Source organism: Lepidochelys kempii, chromosome 11 (genome assembly GCF_965140265.1).
Source record: "Lepidochelys kempii isolate rLepKem1 chromosome 11, rLepKem1.hap2, whole genome shotgun sequence".
In the NCBI taxonomy this organism is placed as follows: domain Eukaryota; kingdom Metazoa; phylum Chordata; order Testudines; family Cheloniidae; genus Lepidochelys; species Lepidochelys kempii.
In genome coordinates, this window is record NC_133266.1 from 5,024,229 (window position 1) to 5,051,975 (window position 27,747).

At 49.4% G+C, this 27,747-nt stretch overlaps 1 protein-coding gene across 10 annotated transcripts in view; it reads left to right on the forward strand.

Annotated features, from left to right (window-relative positions):
* The window catches only part of BIN1 (bridging integrator 1), a 162,794-nt gene that overhangs the window by 69,392 nt on the left and 65,655 nt on the right, over positions 1–27,747 (forward strand). For 9 of the 10 annotated variants that reach the window (XR_012154183.1, XM_073305015.1, XM_073305016.1 and 6 more), the window contains exons 2-7: positions 476–556; positions 12,264–12,318; positions 12,891–12,985; positions 16,216–16,311; positions 23,127–23,234; positions 25,820–25,912. Coding sequence is in view for 9 of the 10 variants with exons in the window: in XM_073305015.1 (XP_073161116.1) it covers positions 476–556; positions 12,264–12,318; positions 12,891–12,985; positions 16,216–16,311; positions 23,127–23,234; positions 25,820–25,912 (528 nt within the window). In the remaining variant the exon portion in view is untranslated. The remainder of the gene's footprint in view (positions 1–475; positions 557–12,263; positions 12,319–12,890; positions 12,986–16,215; positions 16,312–23,126; positions 23,235–25,819; positions 25,913–27,747) is intronic. The other variant, XM_073305019.1, reaches the window with a different exon arrangement.

The window sequence follows — 27,747 nt, forward strand, 5'->3', positions numbered from 1 at the left end:
TGGGAGGGGAAAAAAATGATCTCCTGACTGGACCTAATTTTTCACCGTTTGGCACCCCATGCAATCATTTATGCCTGTGCAAAGTGGGTATAAAATGCTGCTCACTCAGGATTCCCTGCTCATGGACCCCAGAGTTAGTGTGTCACACCCATTCGGCACAAGGTGCGCGGCGGCGGGGTCCCTCCTTTGCTGGCCTCCTAAACAAAACTAGGCAGCATCTATCCCGTTGCTGTTGCCTCGTTCGCCCTCACCCTGGGTGGACGCCGGGCTCTGATCGCTGATGTAGCGTTCCCAGCAGGGCTGAGCAGGCATGAGCTCACCCTGACTCTCAGCTCTGCAAAGCATCTCTGACTTGCTGAGCACAGGGACTGGATGAGCCAAGAAGCTGCCACAGTCTCTGCTCCTGACTCTTTACAGTTTCGTGTCAGCCTTGTGACCTCCGGGTTAAAGCCCCTCTTCTGTTCCCCGCTTGCAGGTCTTACAGAAGCTCGGCAAAGCGGACGAAACGAAAGACGAGCAGTTTGAGCAGTGCGTGCAGAACTTCAACAAACAGCTGGTAAGCGAATTGGTGATATGTAATTACACACAGGGCCGTAGCGCTGCAGGGGGCTTTTGGAAATGAACATGCAATGAAGGCACTTACAAACAAAGCCATAATCACACAAGTTACCCACCCACCTGTAAGCCCCCTACTGTGCATACACACCAGATCACGTTAATCTCTTATTTCATTTCCTTGCCACATGGCAGGTAACGTTGTATTGGAAAAAGGCCAATTTAGATCTAAAATTTAGGTTGAATAAAATCTGAGTAGCAAGATTTTTCCATATTTCCCCCTCTTTTATAAACTTAGTTTTAACAGTGGTTTGCTGCGTGCATTCCTCTGGCAGTGCGGGAAACCCAGCCCGCCAGCCGCATTGTGCTAGGGCCAGAGAACCAGAAAATTAAACTGATTAGAAATGCAACATAACATTAGTCAATGTACCTTACTGTTCCTCAGCTGAGTGAAATGCAAAAAAGTAAACAAACCGCATAAATGGTGAAAGGAAATACACAGCTGAGAGAGCCCACAGCATTACTTCCCTTTTTGTACCTGTTTGCTAAATCCAGCCAATCCTGTTTGTGTTAAAATGTTTCACTGCTGCATTTTAACAAAATGTATTTCTGTTACAATAGCGCCTAGGAGTCCTAGTCATGGACCAAGACATATTGTGCTAGGTGCTGTACAAACACAGCACAAAAATAAATGTATGTTTGTAGGATGGCAAGAAAACTCATTGATTTGTAGGCTTTTTATACAGAACTGCCACATCATATTCTCTATCTAGAGCGCACTGTCACTTAGACTGGAAACTGTAGCTAATGGGAGAGATTTTGGAAAAGAGAAGCTAAAGGCCGAGTGGGCTGGAGGGAGTGATTTATGATGAAAGGATGAAATAGCTAAGTGTGATCCCGTAGCTTCCCCACACAGGAATAAGGGGACAGGATAACTGTGATAGAGAGAGGGTCGTAGAGATCTCGGCATAAGAAGGCAAACCTGAATGCTGGAAGATTTCCCAATAGCCATTGTTTAAGACTGAGGGATGGGACGAGTCCCCAAGTGGGAGTTGCACACGCAACAGGAACTCTTTAATTTGTACTGGGTATTAAAGGATACACTGGTTTTAATATCTCTCAGCTGTTTCCTGACCAACCTCCTAGTCCTCTCCCACCAATCAGTCTCTCTGCCTGGCTCCCTCCCTCCCCCTCCAGCCACAGAATTTCCTTCCCACTCCTCCGACTCCCTCTCCCTTATTCATGCATACAGAGAGCCCATTTCCACATGCACCCCTCCCCCTCCTGCTACTGCATCCATAGGTCCCCAGCCCCAGAGAACCCATTCTGTGCCTGTACTGTTCAGCGCCTGTTCTACTGCCTTTCTGTGGCCTGTCCCCGAGTCCCAGAACCACAGACGTTAGTAACAGAATGACCGACTAGGTCATCCAGCATCACTGAGTGGACCTAGGAGCCTGTCCAGCGTCTGCTAGCCGCTGCTGCGTAATGCCCAGGGCACAGCAAAACTCAGAAGTGTGCTTCCATCACGTCCCTAAACGAGTCACGGGCCTCTTCCTCGGCCATAGCTCCCTTTCTGCTGCTGAATGCAGAGTCCCATGATGAGATTTTTAGAGTCCCTCGGTCTCACGTGAGACTCCTCTAATCCAGAGACTCGCCTACGAATCTCTCAAGGCCTCTGTACCGCTGCTGCCTGAGCTGGTGCTTCAAAAGCAAGTGCAAAACCCCAGTGGCTGGTCTCCGTGATTGTGCAGTATTCTATATGGGAGAGAAGCGTTTCTCCCTGGCTGCTCGTGGCTGATGTGGTATTGTGAAACGCAGTTTGCCCTTAATATTTGTTGCTTTACTAGCCATCAGCGGCCATGGAATTGACTCTTTAAAAGGGGAAAAAACAGCTCCCTGCCCACCCAGCCCCTCCCCCCCATTAAATCTAGCCACCCTCCTGCAGCAGTGAGTTCCATAGTGCATCAATATGAGGAGTGAAGAAGCGTTTAATTTTTGTGTATCCTGAATGATGTGATGTTCAGTTTCATGCTGCCCTCTTTGTTCTCTTCTTAGGGGACAGGACAAGGAAGGAGAAACTATACCAGTCAGTTAGTTGATCATAGGACTGGGAGCTGCTGTGTAGCCTCTGATCTGTCACTTGTCCTCTTTGCCTCTCAATTTCCGCATGGGTGAAAAAGGGATGGTGCCTGTTTTTGCAGGGAGTGTCATAAACCTGGATTAGTTTGATTGTGCAGCACTCTGAAACTGCCAGGGGTAATTATTATGATGTTGGCTCAGATATGCTGGAAAAAGAGCTCTATATATAGATAAGATTTCTGTGGACTTCCTTATAAAGGGCTTGTCTATGCAGGGAAACTGACCAGAATAGCTGTTGTGGAATAAGCATTTCTGGAATAGCTCCCTGCGTGAACGGTCCATTCCAGAACGATTAGTGTGCTCGCAAACTGCACTAATCATTCCAGAATAAAGTGACTGAATAGAGGATCTACCCCGGGTGTGCAATTGCTTATTCTGCAGTGTGGACAATTTTCCCATGTAGACCTTTCCAAAGAAGGCACCTTAGACCAAAACTTAAGTTTTGAGAAAAGTTGGGCTCAGACCCTCAGAGATGTTTAGGTGCCTAACTCCCATTGGCTTTCAAGCCAAGGCATTTCTGGGACCCTCCCATCCCGCAGTTCTCCTATTCTTGCAGCACATGTGGTCACTGTTCCTTGGCTTTTAAAACTAATGGGAGTTAGGCACCTAAATACCTTTTTGGGTCTGGGCCTTGATCTCTTGCAGCAAGGAATTAAAGCTTTGTATCCAATTTAGCATTTCAGTGGGCTGGAATTGACTTGACCTCCAGAGTGCTATTGAAGCAGGAGGGGAGGGAAACACTGCAGATGGCTCCAATCCTTGTCTGCTAGTAAGTCAGAGGGGCCCCGGGTTCTGTGGCTGAGTTGAGTCGTCTCACTGGGTGTTTCTGGGTATGGGGCTATTTGTGAATATAGGACAGAGATAAGTTAGCTCTCTCCTTCCCCCAAGGCATCCTGTGGTTTCTCCAAGTGTGTGTTTGTGTGGGGGGGAAGAGAGCCCATGCTGTATAAACCTTCCTGTGTCCATTCAAAGCAATGCAAGAATCTCTCTCCCTCTCCCTCCGAATGGTAGGAGCTCTCTGCTTAGACAGGTGGACTTTGCTATGTGACCCAGGAGCTGAACATGGCCTTGCTTCTGCAGAGCTGTAGATGACCACACACACACTAGGTCTTACAGGGCTTGACGAGGCGTCACAACTGGGCTGTTAGTCTCCTCCTCGTGATGGGCTAAATTTGGCTGTTAACCTCCAGCCTGGATCCTTGGAATGCACCCCCACCCCTCCCCCGGCTCCCTTGCCCAAATGTTATTTTGTATACTGCCACCATCATAGCCCCTAGCCATCCAATGCATGTCACCCAGAACTGGGAATAGGGGGCATGCTGGAAGAAGTGAAGGGGGACCCTTGTCTTGAGAGGTTGGACCCATGTTACTTGCCCGATGTCTCTGAATGTCACTGGCTTGGGAGGGAGGAGAGTTGAAGGCTTGGCGTGGAATCCAGGCCTGGCACATGGCAAATGGTACCTGCTCCCGGCTGGCGGAGTTGCTGTGTTTTGATACCCTGGCGTCTGTCACTCATGTGGAACCTCCGGGCTGGTCTACACGGTTTTACAGCATGTTTTTGATAAGGGTTCCTGTCTCTCTTGCTCTCCTGTGATGGCTGGGAGCTGCAACTGTTACTGGCGAGGGTTGGGTCTTTCTAGACTCGTTCCATCAGGGCTGAGGTCAGCACCACTCCCCACCACCCCTCCCTCGTATGCACCAGTTGGTGTGGGTGCCCCTTGTGCAGAGCAAAACATTCCTCTTCAGCTTGCAGAATCTGATTGCTTTCAGCAGTGCTGTTTCCTAGTTCTTGGGGTGGGCGCGGGGAGGTGGATTAGTTTTTGTGGGGCCCTGGGCCAGAGCAAGTGATTGGCCCCTCCCAACCCCTTCCTCCTGCAGTCCTGCCCCAGTTCTGCCTGCAGCCCCACCCATGGTCCACCTCATTCCACCCCCTCCTGCTGTCCTTCTCCTTTCTGCCCCCCCACCCTTGGTCCCAGGGCCATAGTGGGGAGTGAGGGCTCCCCCAGCCCTGAGGCCATGGCAAGAAGCTAGAGCTCCTCTAGTCCCAGGGCTGCAGCTGAGGTCTGGGCACAGGGGCTTTCCCTGTCACCCAGCACTCCTGCCGGGGAGCAGGTTCTGGGTGCAGTGGCTTCCCCCGCCCTACCCGGCGCTCCTGTCGGCATGTGGGGGCACCCATTTTTGTAGGGTCGCCTATCAGCCCAGTGGCTAGTCTGCTACTGGGGGGAGATATGGGATTTAGTTGCCCATACATTCAGACACAGGAGCTGGGTGTCTCTTCTGATTTTGGTAAAAGTGCCAAAGTCAAAATCCAATGAGCAGTGTCCTTCAGGACTAAATTTTCAGTGAGCCTCCTTAACTGTGCCCTGCTAAACTGGGGAGTGTGCTGTTTTCTGTGTGCGCAAAGCTCATACGCTGGCTGTGTTTTTCCTCAGACACAGTTAAGGAAAGATGCCTTGAACTTTCAGGATGGACGTCCTGCTGATACCAGAAAGTTAACTACTCCCACAGCTGACCCAGAGTCCGTGGTGATCTTCCACTTTAGCTTGGCTTTCTTGGCATTTGTGGGTTTTAATAGATATTTCATTGAATCCTTCTATCTTTGTGATCATTTAAAGAATATTGTGCAACCACATTTTCTTTCTGACCAGCCCAAAAAAGATACAACCTTCTTCCCCCCTTAGATTAAAAATAATGCTGAGTAAAGGGTTTACGGCCTGTATTTCAGGGATCTGTCTATTGGTCTCTAATTCTGCCCTCAGGGCTTTATGGAGCATCTTGTAAGTGGCCACTTACAGAGCGGAGCGTTAATTCTTCTACGTGGAATCCTTGACCGTGCCTGGCTGCTTCTTGAAAGCTGCTTGTGCACTGTCATGGCTGGACATATGTAACGGGAGTGGAGCCATTACGGGCAGCTTGCAGATGCAGCTGGTGGGTGTATGCAGAAAACACAGTTGCTAAAGGTTCTTGGGGGAAGCGTTAATGCTAAAAATAAAACCCGGCAGTTTTCTTATATGTGAGGGAGCTGCTCTTAAATGCAAAACAACCTCTTCATGGAATCACTGGCTAACATGGAACAAATAAAGGAAATGCTGGGTACGGACCTGCCTCAGATCCACAGACCCAAACTACCCTGGAGTTTAGGAACATTCAGGGAACTGGCTACAGAGCTGAAATCTGCATAAAATATTCTAGATAGAAGTGCATGTTATGATGAGGGGTTGTCTTGTTCTGAAACATCAGGCATTGGCAACAGGTGGAGAATGAAAGGGGATGGTGGTTTTTTTGCTACCACTTTTCCATGTGTGATGTGTTTATAGTCTCACCAGGATTTACAGAGTGTATTGGAATGGTGTCCCATGACCGATCTACTAGGCACTATATCTAAAAGTATATCCTTTCATCTGTTTATAAATTTGCTGCCAGACAATCCCCAGAGCGTTCCAGGGCAGCTGGATGTTCTTGTGGTGTTTTGGGACTGGCTGAGACCAGCATCTGATGGAAATGTACCCTGCCATTTGTAGCTCTGATAGCGCCTGGTCGTGTATGGTCAGATTTTTCACAAGTTGTGTTGTAGTAACTGGGCCTACACATTTCCCCACATTGCGAGCTTGTGTATGTGTGTATTTAAAAAAAAATGGTGAAAGTTCACAATGTCGTCATGACCTATCACAACAAATGTTGTTGGGAAAAGGTACAAAAGGGAGATGGACTGAATCGGTTCAACCAAAAAGACCTGATATAATTCAAGGACTGTGTTAAGATCATGCCAGCTAAACAAGAAACTGCGGGACCGGAAATCAAAGGACCAAAACTGGTGTGTTGAAAATTGGGCCTAACTGGTGAACAAAATCATGAGGACATGGGCTATTCCATTCATCACTGCCTTTTTGGGGTCCTTAAAAGAAAAGATATGTGAGGGGAAAATTGGGAAGTGAACACATCAGTGGCTGACTGAAAGAAGAAGGAAGCTGTCTGCCAACAGCTGCCGCGAGCTTACCATCATGGCTGCCTTCCCCACCATCTCTTGGGACCCAGGAGTTACATACCAGCGTTGGGCCTTACTCATCCTAATCCAGAGAGATGTCCTGACCAGACTGGGCCAGAGAAAGGGACCCAACTGACATCTCCACCTCCATCTGCTTTGGTTAAATCCCAGTCACCAGCTGGGACATGAGACTTTTGTCACCCATGTGTCCTTTTCCTTCCCCACCATATTTCTTCTTTTTCCTATCCTTCTCCCCAGGCCTTCTGTCTAGTAAGAGCCAGAAAGGCAGTGAAAAGCAAGGCCTTAAACAGCCTGATGCTGGTACAAGTATGCCAGGTCCCAGAGTGGCTGGTAAGAACATGTACCACACCTGTGTCTTCCAGCAGCAAGGCTGCAGGTGAAAGTCCATGCCAGAGACAGAAGCTGCATTTCCTGTCATTGCTGTTCTTGTCTCCTTTTCTGTAGGTGTTTGTCCCGTCTGGCCTTCTAGGAAATGGGATCAGATTTCAACAGCTCCAGCCCATCTTGATTAACCTCTTGTTTCCCCAGACGGACCGGTATTGCCATCTTTAATACCAGCAAAGAGCCTGTCAAAAGGGGTTTTTCTTTGTAAAAACTGTACAGCTAAAGGGAAAGAACAAGGGAGGTTGTTAAAATGGAAGCCTTACTTAACACTTTACATATCAAAAGCTTTCACTGTTTCCTTCCTTTTGGTATCTTTAATACAAGGTCAAAAAGAGTTTTTAATCTTGTGGTTGCCATGGTACTAAGCAAGCTGAAGTCTCGGCACACCAAACCCCGAGTTTTGCTTAACATTTTCAGCGCTGGATAGCAACAGTGTTGTGTTAACACCTTTTGACTCTTTGGGCCCGTATATTCCACCTAGATGAATACAGCAGTGGCTTCTAAGTCTGGATGCTTCCATCTTTAGTTTACCAACTTTCGCCGTATGTGCAGGAGGAGAGTTATCTGGAGGATGTTCCTTGTGTGCTAGTTCATGAGGCCTGATGTTGGACACTGCGAAAATAGGGGCACCCAAAATTTGAGGTTACTTTGGAAAATGTGGTTATCAAGGATCCCTCCTTCCCTGCAACCCTTCCGCTAGCCTGGAATCACCGGTTCCACAGAATGAAAGTCCTGGAGCAGGGGTCCTCAGAGTGTGGCAACCAACTCTTGCTGGTGGCTGCTCTGACAATTTTTCCTAAAATACTTAATTAACTTTAGGAAAAGCAAATAAACATGCACAGATACATGTCCAAATCATTGCAATTTATTTATGTAAAATTTTTTTTGCAGACTCAATAAAAACAATGTACAGTTGTCTCTATTCTTTACTGGACCTAAACAGAATAGAAACAGAAATAAGGTGTTTTGCACATTCTTGTCTGTCTTTTTGTTTGTTTTTTGCTTTTCTAGTAAGTCTCTGGCTGCAAAAAGTTGTTTGTTAATGTCATTTCACAGCAGGCTTAGTAGGTAGCTGGGAGGCTGTGAAAAGTGGTATTAACAAGCAGACTTATTCAGCTGTGGCAAGTCAGGGAACAAAATTAAGCCTTGGATGTGGAGGTGGATAGGGAGACAGCAGGGGGTCTGGGCAGTAGGAGCATGGATGCGGGGGCCAGGGGCGATGCAGGGGGTGTGTGAGAGCAGAGGGCATGCACCCGTGGTCAGGGTGCAGGGCTGGAGCCCGAAGCCTCACAAGCAGGGCCGGCCTGCCTCCCGCCTCCCCAGGGCTGAAGCCCGAGTCTCCCTCCCCTGTGGAACATGGGGAACTCACTGGCTGTCTGCTCCTCCTGCATTTGTGGCTCCAGAGGAGGGCAGGGCCCAACTCCTGCTTGTGGCCCTGTGGGAGGGGGCCACTGCTTTGTGTCCAACCCCATGAGGCTGTGGCCACAGGAAAAGCTCCGGGTGGCCGCATTTGAAAAACGCTACCCTCAGGGTTGTTTTTGTGTGACAGCCTTTGATGGCCCATCTCCCTTCCTCACCTGCCAACTTCCCTTGGCATTGCCAGGCTGTAACTCGATATATCTACTCTGCAACCAAGAGGTGTGACTGCTGCACCCGAGATCAAAGCTGGCTTGAATTAAACAGTAATGAAGCTGCGGCAGGCAGGCCCCGACCACCTGGGACATACATGAGTGGCTAGTCTGTACTGCTGCCCACTTGCCACCACTTAACTGGTGTAGTTACATGAGCTAGCTTGGATCTAGCTCGATGAAAGCAAGTTCGGGTATGGGTGTACCTGTTGCAATCACACCTTCCAGTGACAGTGTAGACATACCCTTTAGGTATGTTTTCACAGCAACTAGACACCCATGGTTGGCCTGTGCCAGCCAATTTGGGCTCACAGGGTTCAGGCTGGAGGGGGGGGCGGGCAGGGGGCTGTTTCACTGCTGTGTAGACTTTTGGGCTGGAGCCCAATTTCCGGGACCCTCAGACCCTGCAGTTCTGTTCTTGCAGCACATGTGGTCACTGTTCCTTTTCCCCCAAGCCCTCTGAATTTAGCACAGGCTCAACTTTGCCACATCAACTGCTGGAAGAGAGAATTCTGGAGGGGGCCTGCTGGAATCTCTGCTCAGTGTGTACAGCAGTGTTTGGAACACCAGAGACATCGGCATGAGCTCTGTTTGTTTTAGGGAAGGCGAGCTGAGGGCAAGAGGCAGGCGCCCAAAGAGTGGTGGATGATAGGAAACAGCTGCTTCCACAAAGGTACTAAGTCTGAAGCTGTCAGAGAGAGCCTGCAAGCTCCCTCATCAGCCTGTCAAGATGCATTATACGAGGGCACCATGTGGAAAATTCAAGCTGGGAAGGACGACGGGGAAAGGAAATGTAACAGAATGTGTGATGCTAATGCACAGCATAACGGCCGCCCTCTAGCATCCTCGTAGAGTTCCGGAGCTAGCAAATGCAAGTGTTCAATATAGGGACACCAAACCTGTTTTTTTCCTCTAAGGACACCTGTCTCTCTCAAAAAGAAAAGGAGTACTTGTGGCACCTTAGAGACTAGCCAATTTATTTGAGCATGAGCTTTCGTGAGCTACGCTTCTTCAACCTTTGCGTCTCCTAGAAGACCCTTAGGCTTCTGATGCCATCTGAGCCAACGCTCGCTCCACTGCGAAGGATCGGAGGGTGGAAACAAAAATCCAAACGAAAACAGAATCCATAGACTGTCTGTCACACCCCATGCGTTGGCTGTCTTGCGCCTACCTCTCCGCTGCCTGCCCCTTTGTGGTGGTGGTTGCATCTGCACAAAGTGGGTGTAAAATACTCCTTTTCTGACTTGGTGTAATATGTTTACACCTCCTTTTACACAGATGTAAGTGATGACACGTTGCAAGGCAGTGGTGAGTCAGGCCCAGTGTATATTTTAAGTGTTTAATAAAAAGCAACATTTGCATCATTCAGTATTGAGGTCTTCCAAAGTGTGTGTGTGTGGGGGTGTTTGCAATGTAAGATGTTTTCATCTCGGTTCTTCTACTGTATCCATCACCATGGTGTCTGATTGCCTCTTAATTCCAAAAAGCAAACCAGAATAACTGTTATTTCTTAACTGTTCGCTTCCAAATCTGCAAAATCCAGCAGGGGCCACTGAATGACATTTTTAAAAAAAAAATACATTGGGGTTATCACCATTCATGCTATTTGTTTGCTTCCTGCAGCTTCACCCAGTTTGGACAGGAAATGGAACAGTTCAGTGTCCCTGTCTAGCCCCTACATTGGCACAGCCAGTGGGTCGCTGGAACCGGTTGTTAAATTTAGAAGCCCTTTTAGAACCAGTTGTCCCGCTTCTAAATTTAACAACCGGCCACAAGTGGCGCCTTAGGCGCTGACTCCGTGGGTGCTCCAGGGCTGGAGCACCCATGGGGAAAATTTGGTGGGTGCAGAGCACCCACCAGCAGCTCTCTGCCCGGCCCCAGCTCACCTCATCTCTGCTCCACCTCCACCCCCGAATGCGCCTTCCCACTTGGCTTCTCCGCCCCGAGCCGGCTTCCCACGAATCAGCTGTTCACGCGGGAGGCCGGGGAGGGCTGAGAAGCAAGCGGTGGCTTCACGCTCAGGCCCAGGGAGGCAGAGGTGGGCAGGGGGCACAAGGAGGGCCGCCCGTGCTGTAGCAGGTAACCTTGGGGGGGGGGGGGCGAGCTTAGGGGAACCGCTCCCCGACCCAGCTCACCTCCGCCTCCCTGGGCCTGAGCGCGAAGCCGCCACTTGCTTCCCAGGCTCCCCCCCGCCCCCGGCTTCCCACGCAAAGAGCTGATTCGCAGGAAGCGGGGGGGCGGCGGCACAGAGAAGCAGAGCAGGGCTGCGCATTGGGGGCAGAGGCGGAGCAGAGGTGAGCTGGGGCCGGGCGCGGGGCAGGGAGCTTTCCCCGTGGGTGCTCCAGCCCCTGAGCACCCATGGTGTCGGTACCTAAGGCGCCACTTTTTTGATGTGATCAGTGGGGGGAGTGGTCCTTTACCCCACCCCTAGGAGCCAGAGGGACCTGCCAGATGCTTCCTGGGAGCTGCCCCAGGTAAGCACCGCCGGGACTCCCCAGCTCTCCCCCCGGCAGGTCCCTCTGGCTCTTAGGGGCGGGGTGGGCACCCACTACGGTAGCCCACGAGACCCTTCTGCCTGGTTCTGGGGGCAGTCAGGGAACGGGGGGGGGGTGGATTGGGCAGGGATTCCGGGGGGAGACATCAAGGAACGCGAGAGGTTGGCTGAAGTAGGAGTCCCTTGGGGGCGGGGGTGGGCCACGACCCCCTTGTGGGGTGAGGAGGGAACCAGTGGTTAAGTTTTTGGCAGCTCATCACTGGGCGCAGCGCTTTGTGTGTTTTCTGTTTCCGATCTCCCAGGGGAAAGTTCATACTGAAACTGCTCACAATAACATAAAAAATACAAGCAGAAATGTATTCTTGATTGATTAGATCTTATAACCTCCCCCAAACCTACATGTTGGGCTCCTTTTGTGTGATTCTAAAGCGTCTGTCCCTCTGTTGGTAGGTCTACACTGCACATTAACCCTGGGTTCTGACTCCGGTTTGAGCCCAAGCCCCCTTTCCATCCACAAATAAATCAGTCTGATTCAGGTCAGCAAGCACTCAGGACCCAGGTCCTAGGAACCTGCTGGGAGGAGTGTGGGGGTCAGAGCCTGAGTCCCACTGTGACTCTCTAGCCCAAACCCTGTAATTCTGCAGTGTGGACCTGAGTCAGCAGGTCTGGACGTGTTGGCAAAGCAGTAAGATCCGGGGCCAGCCATGGTAAGCAGAGGTTTACAATGCAGTATAGATAATCAAGCGTGAATTGGATACACTGAATCCACAAGCCTAGGTCCCACAGACCCTGGCTTAGAATGCAGTGTAGACACACCCTATGGGGATCAGGGTCTATTGGGCTAGACAGCCTCATCTGCCTTGATTTCTTGGTTCACTTTGCTCCATCCTGCATAGACAGTTTCTTAGTTCTGTGTCAGCTCCTCAGCTGTTGGGCTGTATTGGGCAGTTCTGGGTGGATATGGTGTGTGGTTTTTTTATAGCACGGATGGGTCCTGCACGAATTCAGCTCCCTCTGTACAAAACAATAACCAGCTGGCTTTTCCTTGTCTTTGTAGGCAGAAGGCAGCAAGCTGCAGAAGGATCTTCGAACTTACCTGGCTTCCGTAAAAGGTAAAGACCTCAACTGGAGGTCTGTCACTTTTCCGACTGCTGGCACCTCAAATAGGGTTTTCCTGGCCATAGCTCTTCCTGCCCTGTGCATATAGGGTTTCCTGGAGCAACTGGCCTGGTGATGGAGCGCCGGTTTCACATCTCTTGCTCCCGAGGCTGGCACGGTTGTTCAGGCGAGTCAGCAAGGTGGCTCTGGTGGGAGACATTGGGGTGCGGAGGTTGGTTTCTCCTCCCAGCAGTCAGGTGGTCCTGGTGTAGGTTTGTAGGAGACCCTCTCCTCTCTCCTGCTAGGTGAGGATGAACACTGAACATCCTGTTGTCTGAGTGACTAGATCTTTAATCCCCCTGCTTCTTTTTTTTTTTTTTTTTTTTTTTTTACACGTCCGTGTTATTGCTTGTCCAAGATGTATTAGCAAGGATCATGCTTGGAAAATATCTTGCCTTAAACTAGAATCAGGCTCCTGTTATCCCTTCCACGCAGTCGAGTTCTTGCCAGCAATGGGGAGGGGCTCGTGGTGCCCTGGTGAAGCACTGTCCCTCAGATTTTGAGGCTGCCCTCTCTTCTTTCCTAGCAATGCATGAGGCCTCCAAGAAGCTGACGGAATGCTTGCAGGAAGTGTATGAGCCAGAATGGCCTGGGAGAGATGATACCAACAAAATAGCTGAGGTGAGAGACTCCATGCTGGGGTGGGAGGTCGGCCCCCGGGGGAGAGCGGATTCGCAGGACCAGTGCACTTACCTCCTGCGCTCAGCTTGGGAGCCTTGCTGCGAGACATCTGTCCAGCAGCAATGATCCTAGGAAGAAGCAATGGCTTTGGCCATCAGGAGCTGCTTCAGAGAGAACATTGGCCCAAATATGTCACGGGTGGGGACTGGGTGCATCCTTTATCCACCCATCGGCACCAGGGGAAGCACTGGCTCTCTCAGCCCTGCAAAAATGTGGATAATTAGCCATCCCCAGGTAAACTGTTTGTCCCCGTCTGGTCAGGATGTCTGGTCTCTCACTGGGGAAGCAGCGTTTCGAGTCATGCTTGGGTTAAGTTAGTTGATTATCTCCAGCAACGCACAGCCGCTTGTATGGTTACCAGCTGTCTCGAGATGCAATATTAACCCTCTAAACCCTTCACGCCGGCTGCCTGTGAAACGTTGTTGCGAGTTACCTGCTGATGGTGAACTCAGCACTCTATAGAAAAGACCCTACCCTAACCCCCAAACGGGAGATGCGCCAGAGATTCTGTGAGGCCCTCTGGGGACTTTGATTGCTATTGATCGTACATTGTTTGCAGTGTTGTAGCCGTGTTGGTCCCAGGATATTAGAGAGACAAGGTAACATCTTTTATTGGACCAACGCCTGGTGGTGAGACAAGCTTTTTGAGCTTTCCCAGACCTGAATTCTGTATAGCTTGATGGCTTGTCTTTCACCACCAGGCGTTACTCCAATAAAAAATTCCCTCATCCTGCTTGTCCCCCATTGACTGTACATGGCAGGTGCTCAGATACTCCAGTGGTGGGCAGCAGTATAAAACCTTTAGATAACTAGAGACAAAGTCTCTGCCCCACCAGTCTTACAATCTAAGAAGATGAACAATAGACAACAGCTCTGGCGCTGAATGGGCATGAGAAGGATTCCTTACAGCGCTCACTCATTTAAAAGTGGCGCTTTGAAAGGAGCAAGTCACGGCACTAGTCAGGGGGTGGACTAAAGCTGACAGGCTCCGTGGTTGAGTTGTGTGCCAAGCGGGGATTTGAGGGAGAGGGTGGGGTGAGGAGGGTGTTTTAGGCTTGGAGGGCAGTCTCTGACAAGGATATGAAAGGGAAGGGCAGCATGAAGTGGGGTGGAGCTAAAGCAGAGGGGGAATGTCACTGTTATGAATAAAGGGGCTATACAAGGAGACAGAGGTTTTATTGGGTCTGTTTATCCAACCAAGTTCCATGAGTTAATTATAACTTCATCACGAGCTCCTGGCAGGGCCTTCTCTGTACCAGTAGATTTTTTTTTTTTTTTGGTCCGGGGCATCCGGAGAGGGGTGTTAGGGGGTGGTCACGGCTACTTAAAGCCAAGGGGCAGTCACTCTAGCAGGAGGAGACCCACAGGGAGGTGTAAGGTGTGGACGTTTTGGGGCATGTACCTTGGAGGTAGTGATACAATGATTGTGGTTGCTGTGGGCAGGTTGATTTGGGGATGAAGATCTTTAATGGCTTTTAAAAAAACTTCTATTGAAACTGTATTCCGTGTAAGCACAGTTTGCAATGTAACAAATAAGCTGAATTGTGGTGAATGCTCTTCCTTTGGTCTTCCTCCTCTGGCTCTCACGGGATAGGTGATCTGCAGCTTTTTGGCTTGGGGAGAAAACCAGCCTGCTCCTCAGCTTTATTCCAGTTGCATGGGATGTGCTGCCTGCATGTAGGGCATGATCCATTGAAGTCAGCGGGAGTTTTTTCCATTGACTTCAACCGGAGCGTGATGAAGCCTGTGGTGCCGTGAGTCATGCACACAAATATGGAGATTCTCAGCTCTGCATGCCAGATGGACGCATTGGCATTCGGAGCCCTTTATTACTACTCATACTGTCTCCCAGGACAGTTGGTCCTAGGAAAGGAAAGGAGAGATTTGGGGGAAGGCGCACACACGAGGCATGGGCTGGTAGATTAAACCGAACAGACTGGTCTTGGTACCTAGCGGGGAGTATGGTCTAGCACAGTGGTCTCCAACCTTTTTACGCACAAGATCACTTTTTGAATTTAAGATCAACCCTGGATCTACCTGCCTCTTGAGGCCCTGCCCCTTCCCTAAAGGCCTGCCCCGCTCACTCTATCCCCTCTCTCTCTATGGCTCCCTCTTCCCCCACCCTTACTCAGTTTCACCAGGCTGGGGCAGGGCGTTGGGGTGCAGGAGGGGATGCAGGCTCTGGGCTGGAGCCCGAGGGGTTCAGAGTGCAGATGGGGGCTCTGGGCTGAGCCTGGGGCAGGGGACTGGGGTACAGGAGGGGGTGAGGGGTGCAAGCGTAACCCACACACCTTCTTGGTGTGGTGTTCTGTCCCATCTAGTAGCGCTTAAAGAGAGATTGAGTCTGTGCTAAAGCCTTAGCCAACAGGCAGTTGGCTTTTAGCTCATGATGTAGAGGCTCATGCACTAAGCTCCAGAGGTCCCAGATTCGATCCTGCCCATTGACAATGAGGGTCTGTCAGCCCTACATGAGCTCTGGGCGGGGAGTGTAGGTACAGGAGGTGGCTGGGTTAGGGGGTGGGGGGCAGGCTCTGGGAGGGAGTTTGGGTGTGGGCTCAGGGCTGGGGCAGTGGGGTCTGGGAGGAAGTTTGGATGCAGGAGGGGGTTGCAGGCATGGGCAGCGCGTGGAGACCCGTTCCCCCTCCACCCTGGGGGCTGCAGAGAAATGCCAGCCGCTTCCAGGAACAGCACGGGGCCTGGGCAGGCAGGGAACCTCACTTAGCCCCGCTGCGCCACCAGACTTTTAGCGGAGATCGCAATCGACTGGCAGAGGCTCCAGGATTGACCAGTCGATCACGATCAACCGGTTGGTGACCACTGGTCTAGCAGTTGGAGTAGGAGAATCAGGACTTATGGGTTCCATTTCTGCATCTACCATGTGACCTGGGATATGCAGTGTTGTTGTGGTTGTTTCAGTCCCAGGATATTGGCCAGGCAAGCTGGGTGAGATAATATCTTTTTATTGGACCAACTTCTGTTGGTGAGAGAGAGAAGCTTTTGAGGCTCAGAATTCTTCTTGATCTGGGCTATGTCTGCCTCACTTCCTCCAAAAGAGACTCAATAACTACCTCTGGGAGGCTTCACAGATTGTAATGTGCTTGGAGATCACTGGCAATAGAAATGTGAAGCATTCTGATCGTGCTCATAAGCACGTTCCTTTTGTCTTTCAGAACAATGACCTGCTCTGGGTGGATTTCCATCAGAAGCTTGTGGATCAGGCGCTTCTAACCATGGACACTTACCTTGGCCAATTCCCGGACATCAAAGTAGGTTGCTCCTCTCACTCCTGTCACATTGTGCTAGAGAATCTCTGGGACGCTGTGAGTTGAAGTTGGGGCTTTGCATGAGCGCGTCTCTTGGGACTCCATCTTTAGCTTGGGGGTAGCGAAATGGATGTGGCATAGGCACCCCCCCCCCCACTGAAATCACACTGCCCCCTGTTGGCCAAACACCAATCGTCTGCTCTCTTGGCTAGTGAATAGCTGCCCTGGCAGCCAGGGTGTGGGGTATGTGAAAGAGAAGGAAAGGGGATGCTGCTATTGGATGCATTCCAAAGAGGATGGCGCTCGGCTGTTCTCAGTGGTGGCAGATGACAGAACAAGGAGCAATGGTCTCAATTTGCAGTGGGGAGGTCTAGGTTGGATATTAAGAACCCCTATTTCACTAGGAGGTTGGTGAAGCACTGGAATGGGTTACCGAGGGAGGTGGTGGAATCTCCAACCTTAGAGGTTTTTAAGGCCCGGCTTGACAAAGCCCTGGCTGCGATGATTTAGTTGGTGTTGGCCCTGCTTTGAGCAGGGGGTTGGACTTGATGACCTCCTGAGATCTCTTCCAACCACAATCTTCTATGACTCTATTGCTGCAGGATCAGCTCCCATGTAGATTGTCCTCTACGTATCGGTGCAATAGCTGGATTAACTGGAGCTGCCCTGGGAAGGTGTGAGATCTGCATACTCAAGCTTTGTAGGGAGCTCTACGCTTCACTCATCATGATAAATATTCCCTGGCTCCCCTGCTCTTTTACTTCCTGTCACTGGAGAGTGGCTCCATGCCATAGACTGGGGAATTGTCTGTTCACCTAGTGTGGTAGCATGTTCTAATACATGGGCTTTCATCAGCCCCCTGTGAGCAGAATGTGTTTCAGTTGGAAACCCTCTGTCATCACTAGAATAGCGTTTCATTGTCTACCAGCCTTGTAAAGGGAATAAAACCACCCAGACAAGGCTTCATTCATGCTTTCCTGCTACCACAGATCCAGGACTGTGGAAGGGGAAGGCCACGTCGGGCATTAATGCATTGACATCGAACGCACTGAAGAGAAGTAGCTGAAACTACATAATGGTCCTTATTCCCCTCTCCCACGTTAAAAGGTGCAGGAGGGAGAAATTTACCTGTGATACTCAGGGGCTTTGATACACCAGCAAGCCTGCTGCATTTCCCCCTTCTAGAGGAGACACTACAGGCCGTGCCAGGGGGTGGAATGAGAAAACACATGGGTGACCTCACATACATCTGCCTGAATGGTCCCTGAAGCACCTTGGGAGCCCCTGGCCCCGTCAGTGCCGACCTTCCCTCTGGCTCTGCCATGTCCGAGCCACATTACAGCTCATGAGCTGAGCCGTGCTGGCTTAGCGCATGCCAGTTGGAGAGAACACGCTGCCCAGAAAGCAGCTGTCGGCAGACCCTGCCCCTCTCCCACCAGGCTCCTTGGAGTTCGTGCACCACTTTGCAGTGGAGGGTAGGGTCAGCGTGGGGATTAGCCTGGTTTTTGCTCTGTGCTGTTCAGGCCAGCGCTGCAGGGCGTGCTGGGACCTGGCTGCATCGGCGTGCAAGGCGGCAGGCTGTGTGCGTGAGGGAGTCTCTTGGCAAGCCAGGATGCCGTTCGTGTGGCTCCACGGACGGCAACACCGTTAGTTCTGAGTCTCTCCATTGAAGTGAGAGCAGCATGAGGTACACGCAGAGCAGCTGGATCCAACCTGCCACACCGGCGTCTTCTAGTGGGAAACGGACCCCTGGCTTTTCCTACCCAGGTGCAGCAACTGAAATGCCAAGAGGGAATGCAAGGGCTGCAGAGGCATCCCCCCCTGCGCTCTGCATGCCTCTTTTCCTCCCCCAATCTGTGTTTTGTGTGTTGGCTCATTTTTAAAACTTGGCCCCTACCTGGCAGGTCGGCAGAATCCCGTTAAGTGCCGGATTTATTTTTCCCCCCGCTGTTTAGGCCGTTGGTGCCCTGGCTTTCCCTTCCCCTGGAAGTGCAGAGCAGTCAGGAAGCAGCCAGTGCTGCTGGCGAGTGGCCAATAAGTTTATGAGGCTTGCGTGGCAGGCAGATCTCTGTATTGGGTTAAAAGTCTGTTGGCACATGGCCAGCTACTCAGGAGGGGTGGGGGCCTCTGCTGACCGTGCAGGATCATATGATATCCTGTGAGTTCTCTCTCTCTCTCTCTCCCAGCCCCATTCCCTCCCCCAGCACCAGTTCACTTTGAAACAGCTGCACAGGGAATGGGCTTTTCCAGGTGGCAGCACTTGTAACAATGTCACCATATGGGACGGTGTCAGCTGGCTCCTTCCCTAGGAAAGTAACCCTCCTCCCCTCCCCCCCCCCTTCCTGATTAGCTTAAACTTTTGTCACTATCTGAAGTGGCACTTCCCTCCAGAAACAACAAATGGTTTCAGGTTCCAGGATCATAATGCAAGCTGTGAACATGTGCGACCACAGGGGGTCTTTGTTTCTTGGGGCCCCTCCCCACCCCCTCCACACACTTGCTTCTATAGTTTCCACTATGACTGTACATCAGAGGTCAAACCATGGGGGAAAAAGTAGCTGTCTTCTTCCAAGCTGTGGAACTCCTTGCCGGAGGATGTTGTGAAGGCCAAGACTATAACAGGGTTCAAAAAAGAACTAGATAAGTTCATGGAGCATAAGTCCATCAATGGCTATTAGCCAGGATGGGCAGGCATGGTGTTCCTAGCCTCTGTTTGCCAGAAGCTGGGAATGAGCGACAGGAATGGATCAGGTTTCAGAGTAGCAGCCGTGTTAGTCTGTATCCGCAAAAAGAAAAGGACTTGTGGCACCTTGGAGACTAACAAATTTATTTGAGCATGAGCTTTCGTGAGCTACAGCTCACTTCATCGGATGCATTCAGTGGAAAATACAGTGGGAAGATTTATATAGACAAAGAACATGAAACAATGGGTGTTACTATACACACTGTAACAAGAGTGATCAGGTAAGGTGAGCTATTACCAGCAGGAGAGTGGGGGTGGGATGGGGGGGAGAACCTTTTGTAGTGATGAAAGGTGGGCCATTTCCAGCAGTTGACAAGAATGTCTGAGGAACAGTGGGGGGGGGGGGGGGAAGGGAGGGAGGGAGGGGATAAACATGGGGAAATAGCTTTATTTTGTGGAATGACCCATCCACTCCCAGTCTTTATTCAAGCCTAAGTTAATTGTATCTAGTTTGCAAATTACTTCCAATTCAGCAGTCTCTCATTGGAGTCTGTTTTTGAAGTTTTTTTATGAAGAATTGCCACTTTTAGGTCTGTAATCGAGTGACCAGAGAGATTGAAGCGTTCTCCGACTGGTTTTTGAATGTTATAATTCTTGACGTCTGATTTGTGTCCATTTATTCTTTTACGTAGAGACTGTCCAGTTTGGCCAACGTACATGGTCACTCAGTTACAGCTCTAAAAGTGGCAATTCTTCAACAAATAAACTTCAACTGTTGGAAATGGCCCACCTTGATTATCACTACAAAAGGTTTCCCCCGCCACCCCACTCCCCACTGGTAATAGCTCACCTTCGCTGATCACTCTTGTTAGTGTGTATGGTAACACCCATTGTTTCATGTTCTCTGTGTATATAAAGGGATGGGATACTGGGCTAGATGGACCTTTGGTCTGACCCAGTATGGCTGTTCTTATGTTCTCTAGCTGCCTGGCTTTCTTGTCAATTTCAGCTGATGCATGTAAGGCAGTGTCTACACACACACTGTCGCCTGCCCCTAATTACACCAACATCAGGCCCACGCTTCTCATAGAGGTGGCGGTATTAGGTCGGTGTAGCAAGGCACTTACATCAGCGGGAGCAAGGCTGTAGTATAGACGCTGACCTAATTAGGGGGACGTAAGCTGCCTTAGGTCGACCTAACTGTAGTGTAGACTAGGGCTAAATCTTTTCCATGTCTAGCTTCTCTGGAACACTGTTAAGGTTTTAGGCTGGGGTTCCTAAAGGAGTCATGCACCCAAATTTCCCCTGAATTTGAGCACCAAACACTCCTTTCAAAATCTCAGACCACAAATATTGCAGCCTTACTGATATGTTTTTTTTTCCTTTCTCAATCCCCAAGTAGGGTTGACATTTTCTTCAGGATTATCCTGGAGTCTCCAGGAATTAAAGAGTAATCTTTAATTAAAGATGATGTCCTGGAATGAAATCTCCAGTAATACGTCCCTTGGCAACCCTATTCCCAAATGATTCTCCAAACAGTAAGAAATTAAAACAACCTCCTGCGTTGTTTAGATCCCTCTAATCAAAGCATTGTCCACCTCTTGATCCCTTCCTAGAATTAGCTAGAGATCCGATTCCTATTGGGGCCTATATTAAGACGCACATTTATTTTTACTGAGAATGTCATTTCTTTTACAATAAAAAATCTTTCAGTGGTCTGGGTTTTAAAAAAACAATTTCTCTTTTCTGGTAAAGTCCTATTCAGCATGCATCCATTTGCCACCCGCACTGAGCAGTGGCTTGAGTCAAATTTGGTTTGCATGACTGATCGAAAACCATTACAAAAGATTTTGCAAATTCTACATCAGTGAGACTCCACAGCAAAGCTTTACATAAGAACATACAGCGTCATCAAGGTGACCTGCAAAACGAAACAAAATGGATTTGTGCCATGTTTGCTTCCTTAGGATCTAGCAAGACAGACTGAGAGGTTTTTCTGTTAGAAATTCCTCTGCTTCTCCTGGGATGCAGGAGCTGGTGTGATGACAATGTTGCAAGTACTGAGGAAATAGGAATGGATTGAAATGGGGGAGAATTTTAGTCAAATTGTCAAAAGGCTTTTGTTTGTCTTAACAGCCATTTAACTCCAATACACAGAAACCAGGTGGGCAGAAAGATTTCCTAGTTAAAGAACAACTAGGTCCTTCAGTTAAGGGCTGTGAATGCTCCCATTCAGTTCTCTGGACTTTCAAGGAGACCCTAGTTGGAACAGGGAAGCTGATATTCCTGACGGGTGGGTTTTTTTAAATGGTTAAGAAAAAGCAGATTTAAAAACCAAAAACCTTTCAGGCCTTCTGTAACTATCATTAAGAAGCAAAAAAGGGCACAAAAGCCATTTCTCCCTCCCACTCCTGTGCAGGTCACTGTCTAGGGTTTACTTGTATAAAATATTGTGTTACCCAGTATTGAACATTTCTGAGTGCGTTTTTGTGGAGTCTCTAGAATACACAAGGAGATCCCGTGACCCAACAGAGCTGGGGATGGGGGGTTTGAGGTGTGGGAGGGGCTCAGGGCTGGGGCAGAGAGTTGGGGTGCAGGGTGGGGCTGGGAATGAGGGACTCAGGGAGTGGAAGGGGACTCTGGACTGGGGCAGGGGGTTGGGGTGCAGGAGGGGGTCAGGGCTCTGGGCTTGGGGTGCAGGCTCTAAGGTGGGGCTGGGGATGAGGGGTTTCGGGTGCAGGAAGGGGCTCCGGGTTTGGGCGTCTCAGGGCTGGGGCAGAGGATTGGGGCACGGGCTTACCTCCAGCGGCTCCCGGTCCGCGGCACAGCTGGGGTGCAGAGGCAAGCTTCCCGCCTGTCCTGGTACCATGGACCAAGCTACGTCCTGGAAGCAGCCGGCAGCAGGTCCTGCTCCTAGGCGGAGGCATGCAAGCGGCTCCACATGGCGCTCGCCCACAGGCACCGTCCGACCCCAGCTCCCATTGGCCAGGAGCCAGCCAATGGGAGTGCGGAGCCAGTCCTCGTGGCTCCCCTGCCTAGGAGCCAAACCTGCTTCCGGGGCACAGTGTGGTGTTGGAACAGGTGAGCACTAGCCTGCCTTAGCTGGGCAGCACTGCCGATGGGACTTTTAACAGCCCGGTTGGCAGTGCTGACCAGAGCCACCATGACCCAGTTCTGGGTTGCGACCCACGGTTTGAAAACCACTGTTCTAAAGGATGCAATGACCAGAAAGGGGCATGAACCAGCACTGTGGCTCTGGAAGCTTAGGATAGTTCTAATTCGAACAGAAACTGGGCCTGTCTCTGCTTGGTTTCTTTTTTTTCTCGTTTTTTTGATAGTTATTTCAATATTGACTCAAAGATCAGGCTGCTTTTATTGCAAAGGAGCATCTTAGAATCCTTGTTTTTACCCATCAGAAAAGTTTTTACCCAGCTGTTCTAGAAGGATATTGAATGAGAGCCTGATTCAAACCCGAGGGGAGCCCTTCCAGTCATCTTGAGGAGCTTTGGATCAGGATCCTGTGGGAGAGCAGAATCATGGGGCTGCGCATTTGAAATGTGTGTGGGTTTTACTGTGGCTGAATTCATTGAGAAGCCCAGTGGCTCCACCCAGAGCTGCTCAGAAAGTTTAATTTACAAAGAACTCCAACTGGTGTGGCACGAAGGGGCCTGCACGGCACCGAGTGTGGGTTGTAGTTGTTCACAAACAGCATTGCACGCTCGGGAGGAAATGTGTAACCTTGGCTTTCAAAACGGAGGGCTTTGTCCAGGCGGAGGGCTCTGTGCTAAAAGATCCAATCACAGGATTGGGCTCTGGGTTGGAGGCCATCTTTGCTTCATGTCCACCGCTGTTGGTGCGTCACAGATAATGGAGAAGGGCGATGCAGAGAAACATTTCCCTGGTGCCGGGGAAATGCTGCCAGTGGCAGAGACCTTCTGAAGGGGGTGACCTATTATGAGGTCTGAACCCCAGAAGCAAAAGGGGGGTTCCAGCTAGCCCAAACCCAGAAAGGCCAATCCTTTACTCACTTAATGAAGTGTAACTGAGGAGGGGTTTAATTGTGGAGTTCAGCTGACAAGGGTCTAAACTTCATGGCTCTGGCTGTTCATAGCTGGTGTTTCTCTCTCTCTCTCAGTCTCGGATCGCTAAGCGAGGGAGGAAGCTTGTGGATTACGACAGCGCCAGACACCATTTTGAATCCCTACAAACCGCAAAGAAGAAAGACGAAACAAAAATTGCCAAGGTAAAGCAAAGGGTGGGCCCTGCTTTCATTTATTATTGTTTATAATAACTGCTCGTTTAGGAAGTTTTAACATGTTGACTCATCGTTCCCAGGTGCTTTCTGTTTAGAGAACTGTCATGCAATGATCCAGCCAGAGTGTTTTCTGTTTGGCAGAGTCACACCCATCCATTTATTTTTATTCCCCAAATAAACTTTAGGAGAAGGCTCTGAAGGTGTGTTAGTGCACTGATGCTGATCTTCTGGGCGGTGTACCTGGTACAGATTTCAGGGGTACATGGTTTTGGTGATCATAGAAGCCTGAGTGAGAGAGGAAGAATGGCCTTACGGTGCCAGCTAGGAACTGGGAGGCAGGAGGGGATTCTATTTCCTTCTCTGACCCTGGATACCCGCATGCCTCAGTTTCCCCATCTGTAAAATGGTGATGAGAATAAGTAAGTGGTTGGCTGCTGTGCCCTGAATTCAGTAAGTCTGCAGAGTGTTCTGATCAACAGTGCTATAGCAGTGTTTGCTGGGAGGGACTACCTGGCACTTTCAGCCTGGGCACGGCTGTGACCTGTTCAGAGCCTCTGCTCCGTTAATTCCTGCTGTATAAATCGTCCCCTGAACAGCTTTTGCTCTTTCAGACTGGAAGGTGCTACGGCCAAAGCAAAACTGGCAATTAGGTTGTCTGAATACCCATCAGTCTTTCTGAAACTACGCCCTCCGTGATCACTTGGGCCCTGTCGTGACTAGGAATTAACGTGTGATGCTAACCTGTTTGAAACATCTAGTGTGGACAAGACAGAGTAGACTTGAACATGTGCTAAGATGGTTGAATACTAGCCTCGGCACCCCCCTGTGAGCACATACTAAAGGCAGTGGGTGAAATTCTGCCTCCATTGATGTCAATGGGGAATTTTGCCACTGACTTCAGTGGAGACAAGATTTCATCCAAGTCTGCCTGGTCTACGCTAGACTTTTCCAAGGTGTTAGCCAGAACATGCTAACAGCACACCTTAAATCCTAGTCTAGGGGAGGGATGAGCTGGGTGGGAGCTAGGGATGGTGGAAGAAGAGAGGAGGGAGACATTTCTATATTTTCTCTCTTCTCTCCCCCCACCCTCCCGAATCGGGAGAGACGCAAAAGGTTCAATTAACAATCACCAAATGCTTCTATCTCAAAATACACCAATGGTCCTGGAAGATGATGTTGCTCTAACTAGCTCTGGAAAAGTTAATCATGATTCTGTATGTCTGGGACCTAATGGCTCATCTGCCTTCTGAGTGCTGCTTTTGCACTTTATTTTAAGCCCTCAGTCTTTACTCATCTCTTTATCATTGCTTGCACTATGGATATGCAAAACCAGGGAACAAAATTGAAGGTGACTTTAGGAACCAGAATCATTGCATCAGGTATGGAAAAAACCAATGTCCCTCATTCAATACATAAGGCTGGTCAGCCAGTCAAATGGCTCAATTAACAGAACTTTCCACTGGCTTTTCTCTTTAAGCGTGCAGAAGTAAGAAGGGAATTTTTCTGGGGGTGGGGAGGTGCAATCTTTCATTTAAGGGTGGTGGTGTTAATTGGCGATTTTAAAACTTGCTGCGGTGATTCATATATGAACATTGGAACCTGAGGCCTCTGGCTCTGGTATTTTCAAGTCTGGGAAAACTAGACTACTCTATCTTTGCTACGCTCACTGGTCTCCCCCAGACTGCTCATGTGCTGACGCTCTGTGACAGATGACTGGTTGTTGACAGATTAATAGATAAGGTCGATGAACAACGTGGACCAAAGGACAGAACCCAGGGTTCTGTTTCTGATGCTGCCTCTGGGTCACTTGGACAAAGCAATTAGTCAACGGGGGCTTTTCCAGTCACTGCAGTGGGCTTGGTCTGGCCCTTCAGCCCTCTCTCCCGCAGTTACCCTGTCTGGTAAATAGGAATAATGCTACTTACCTGCCTTTGTAAACTGCTTTGACATCTATGGAAAAGCATTGGAGAAATGCAAAGTCTTGTTGTTGTTACAGTGTAGAGCAAATACTGGGCGCTAACTGGTGTTTTCTCATGATATTAGAACACCAACAGCATCATGAATTCTTTTGGACTTATCCTTCCTTCCCCCCCCTCACTTCTTATAACACATGCACATACACCCCTTAGGAATCCTGCCACTTACTGCTTAATTGACAACACTCCATTAAAATGAGTGCTGTGGACTTTAAATAATTGCATGTGGATGAGAGTGACGTTGAATTAATCCCGACCTCCTTGAAGGCAGTCGGAGGAAACTCAACACGTGGCATTTTTGTGCTAAGTCACTAACCATTCTTGTCTGTTGCTCTTTGCAGCTGGGCTGCTGGTGAACAGTCTCCCAGCCCGGGTGCCCTCTGTCTCCAGATCGCAGCATTAATTACTGCTACACTTGGTATGCTTTGAAGGATTCGTAACTGATTGTCCCCTGGATGCTGTGTCTCTTGCCTTGGTGGTGTTGGGTTGGCCCAGCCTGTAGTGCTCTCTCTCTTGTGATTTTGTTTTCTAAACAGATGTCTGTCTCTCTCTCTCATTTTTGTTTTCTCTTTCCTTTGAAAACGCTCCCCCACGCAGCCTGTCTCGCTGCTTGAGAAAGCTGCGCCACAGTGGTGCCAAGGAAAACTACAAGCTCATCTCGTTGCTCAAACTAATCTGCTCCGAAATCAGGTGATTGCCTACCTTCCTGGCTCTAACTCCTGCATGTGCTATTTTGGGCTCTAGTCCCGTAATGTGCATTTAATTTCCAGGCAGCGTTCACTCTAGGCTCTCCATAAAGTGTGTCCTTGTTGTTCAGGGGCCAGATTTCTTCCTGCTCTAACACCAGTGACCTTAAGTGAAATTACATCTGGGGTAGGTTTGATCAGTTGATTTTTCCAGTAAAACTCTATTATGCTTTGCCCAGAGGCGGATTAAGATTTATTGGGGCCCTGGGCACAAAACATTTGGGCTCCCCCATACCTTCCTTTCAATGGGGCTGCAACCGCTGCTCCTCAGTGCTCCTGCAGGGGTCCCCAAATTGGCCAGCGTCCCTGGGCACGGATCCCATAGGCCCATGCATTAATCTGCCACTGGCTTTACCCCATGAAGTGAACACTGGGGCAAGGGGTATAGAATGGGGCTGGGACAAAAGATCCCATCCAGTTCCTCTAGTAGCTTTTTTTCCTAAATGAGAAGCAGATTTTATGGTTAAAAATAGAAACCTTAAGAAGATGCCTTGTGAATTTCTGCCATTCAGTAAAGCTGGATGCAAAATATCACAGCAAAAAGCAGAAGTGGTTTATACATTTGTACAAATTAGTTGCAAAACTTTCCCAGGGTGAGATCCAAAAATGCAGATTTGAAACTATTCATTTCTAGAACAAGTGCTGAGAGAATCTCCCAAGGCCTCAGAGGTCCAGTCTGGTTTGGATTAGAAAGGGATGCAAGAGGTACATCCAGCACTAGACTGAACACCGTCAAGTTGCAGGCCCTGGGGCTGCCTAAAAGCAGGGTTTTTCCAGGTATTATTTAGGTTTGAGATCCTACAGGGAAGGAGTTCAGTAAGTGAGGTCAATGAAACTATAGTTATTGAAATGGGATTATTTGTTCCACTCCTTGCTTGGGGAGTGGGAAGGAGAAACTTGCCTTCATGGTGGAATCGTCCATGGTGACTGTTTCATGGAAATACTCAGACCCAGATCCTCATCGGTCTGTAGGCACCTAACTTCCATTTAAAACATTTCCTAAGTACCTTTTGAGCATCTGAATCTCAGGGACCTACAGTAGGAGCAGACAGACAGGAGGACTGTGCTAGGGAGGAATGAAAACAAATACTCTGAATGGGAGGAGGACATTAAGTCATTGTTCTGATTCCGAGAAACCCACATACCTACTCATACATTCCTAGTGATCTCATCTGCTTTCATTCAATTGCTCCCTCACATTCCTGATCAGTGAATGAATCACTGTTTACCTATGACAGGCTACGCTTCAAAATACCTGGGAGCTTTCACAGCCGATTTCTGATTGTACTGATAGGATACTGGCCAATAAAAATGCTGGAGTGCCACATAAACTGAGCATTGGCTAATGGAGAAGATTGTAGGTCACCTTTAGGGCAATTGCAAAGGAGGAAAAATTGTACACATTTTTTGCTTCTTGGTGATGTCTAAAGGCCTGAAAGGTTTCTTTAAGCTTGTTTTTCTACTGAGAAATAGCAGGGAAAAGAGGATTTGCTGGAAGCTTCTTTGGAGGCTACACAACTGGAGAGGGAAGTTTCTCAGCCCATAATCAAAGGAGTCAGCGTAAAGCTATCAAACCCCAGAACCTTAAACAGCCTGAGTAAAAATCCCTTCTCCTGCCAATTGCTCATCGTTCAGTCTCGTGTTATGTCACAATCTCCCTAATTGTCTGCTCTGTTTTTGTGGGGAGACTAAGACTGGGCAAGCCGTTTTGATTTCTAATATAAAGATGAGTTGGCAATTAACCTTTCAAATAACCAACTCGCCTGGCCTTTAACAGAT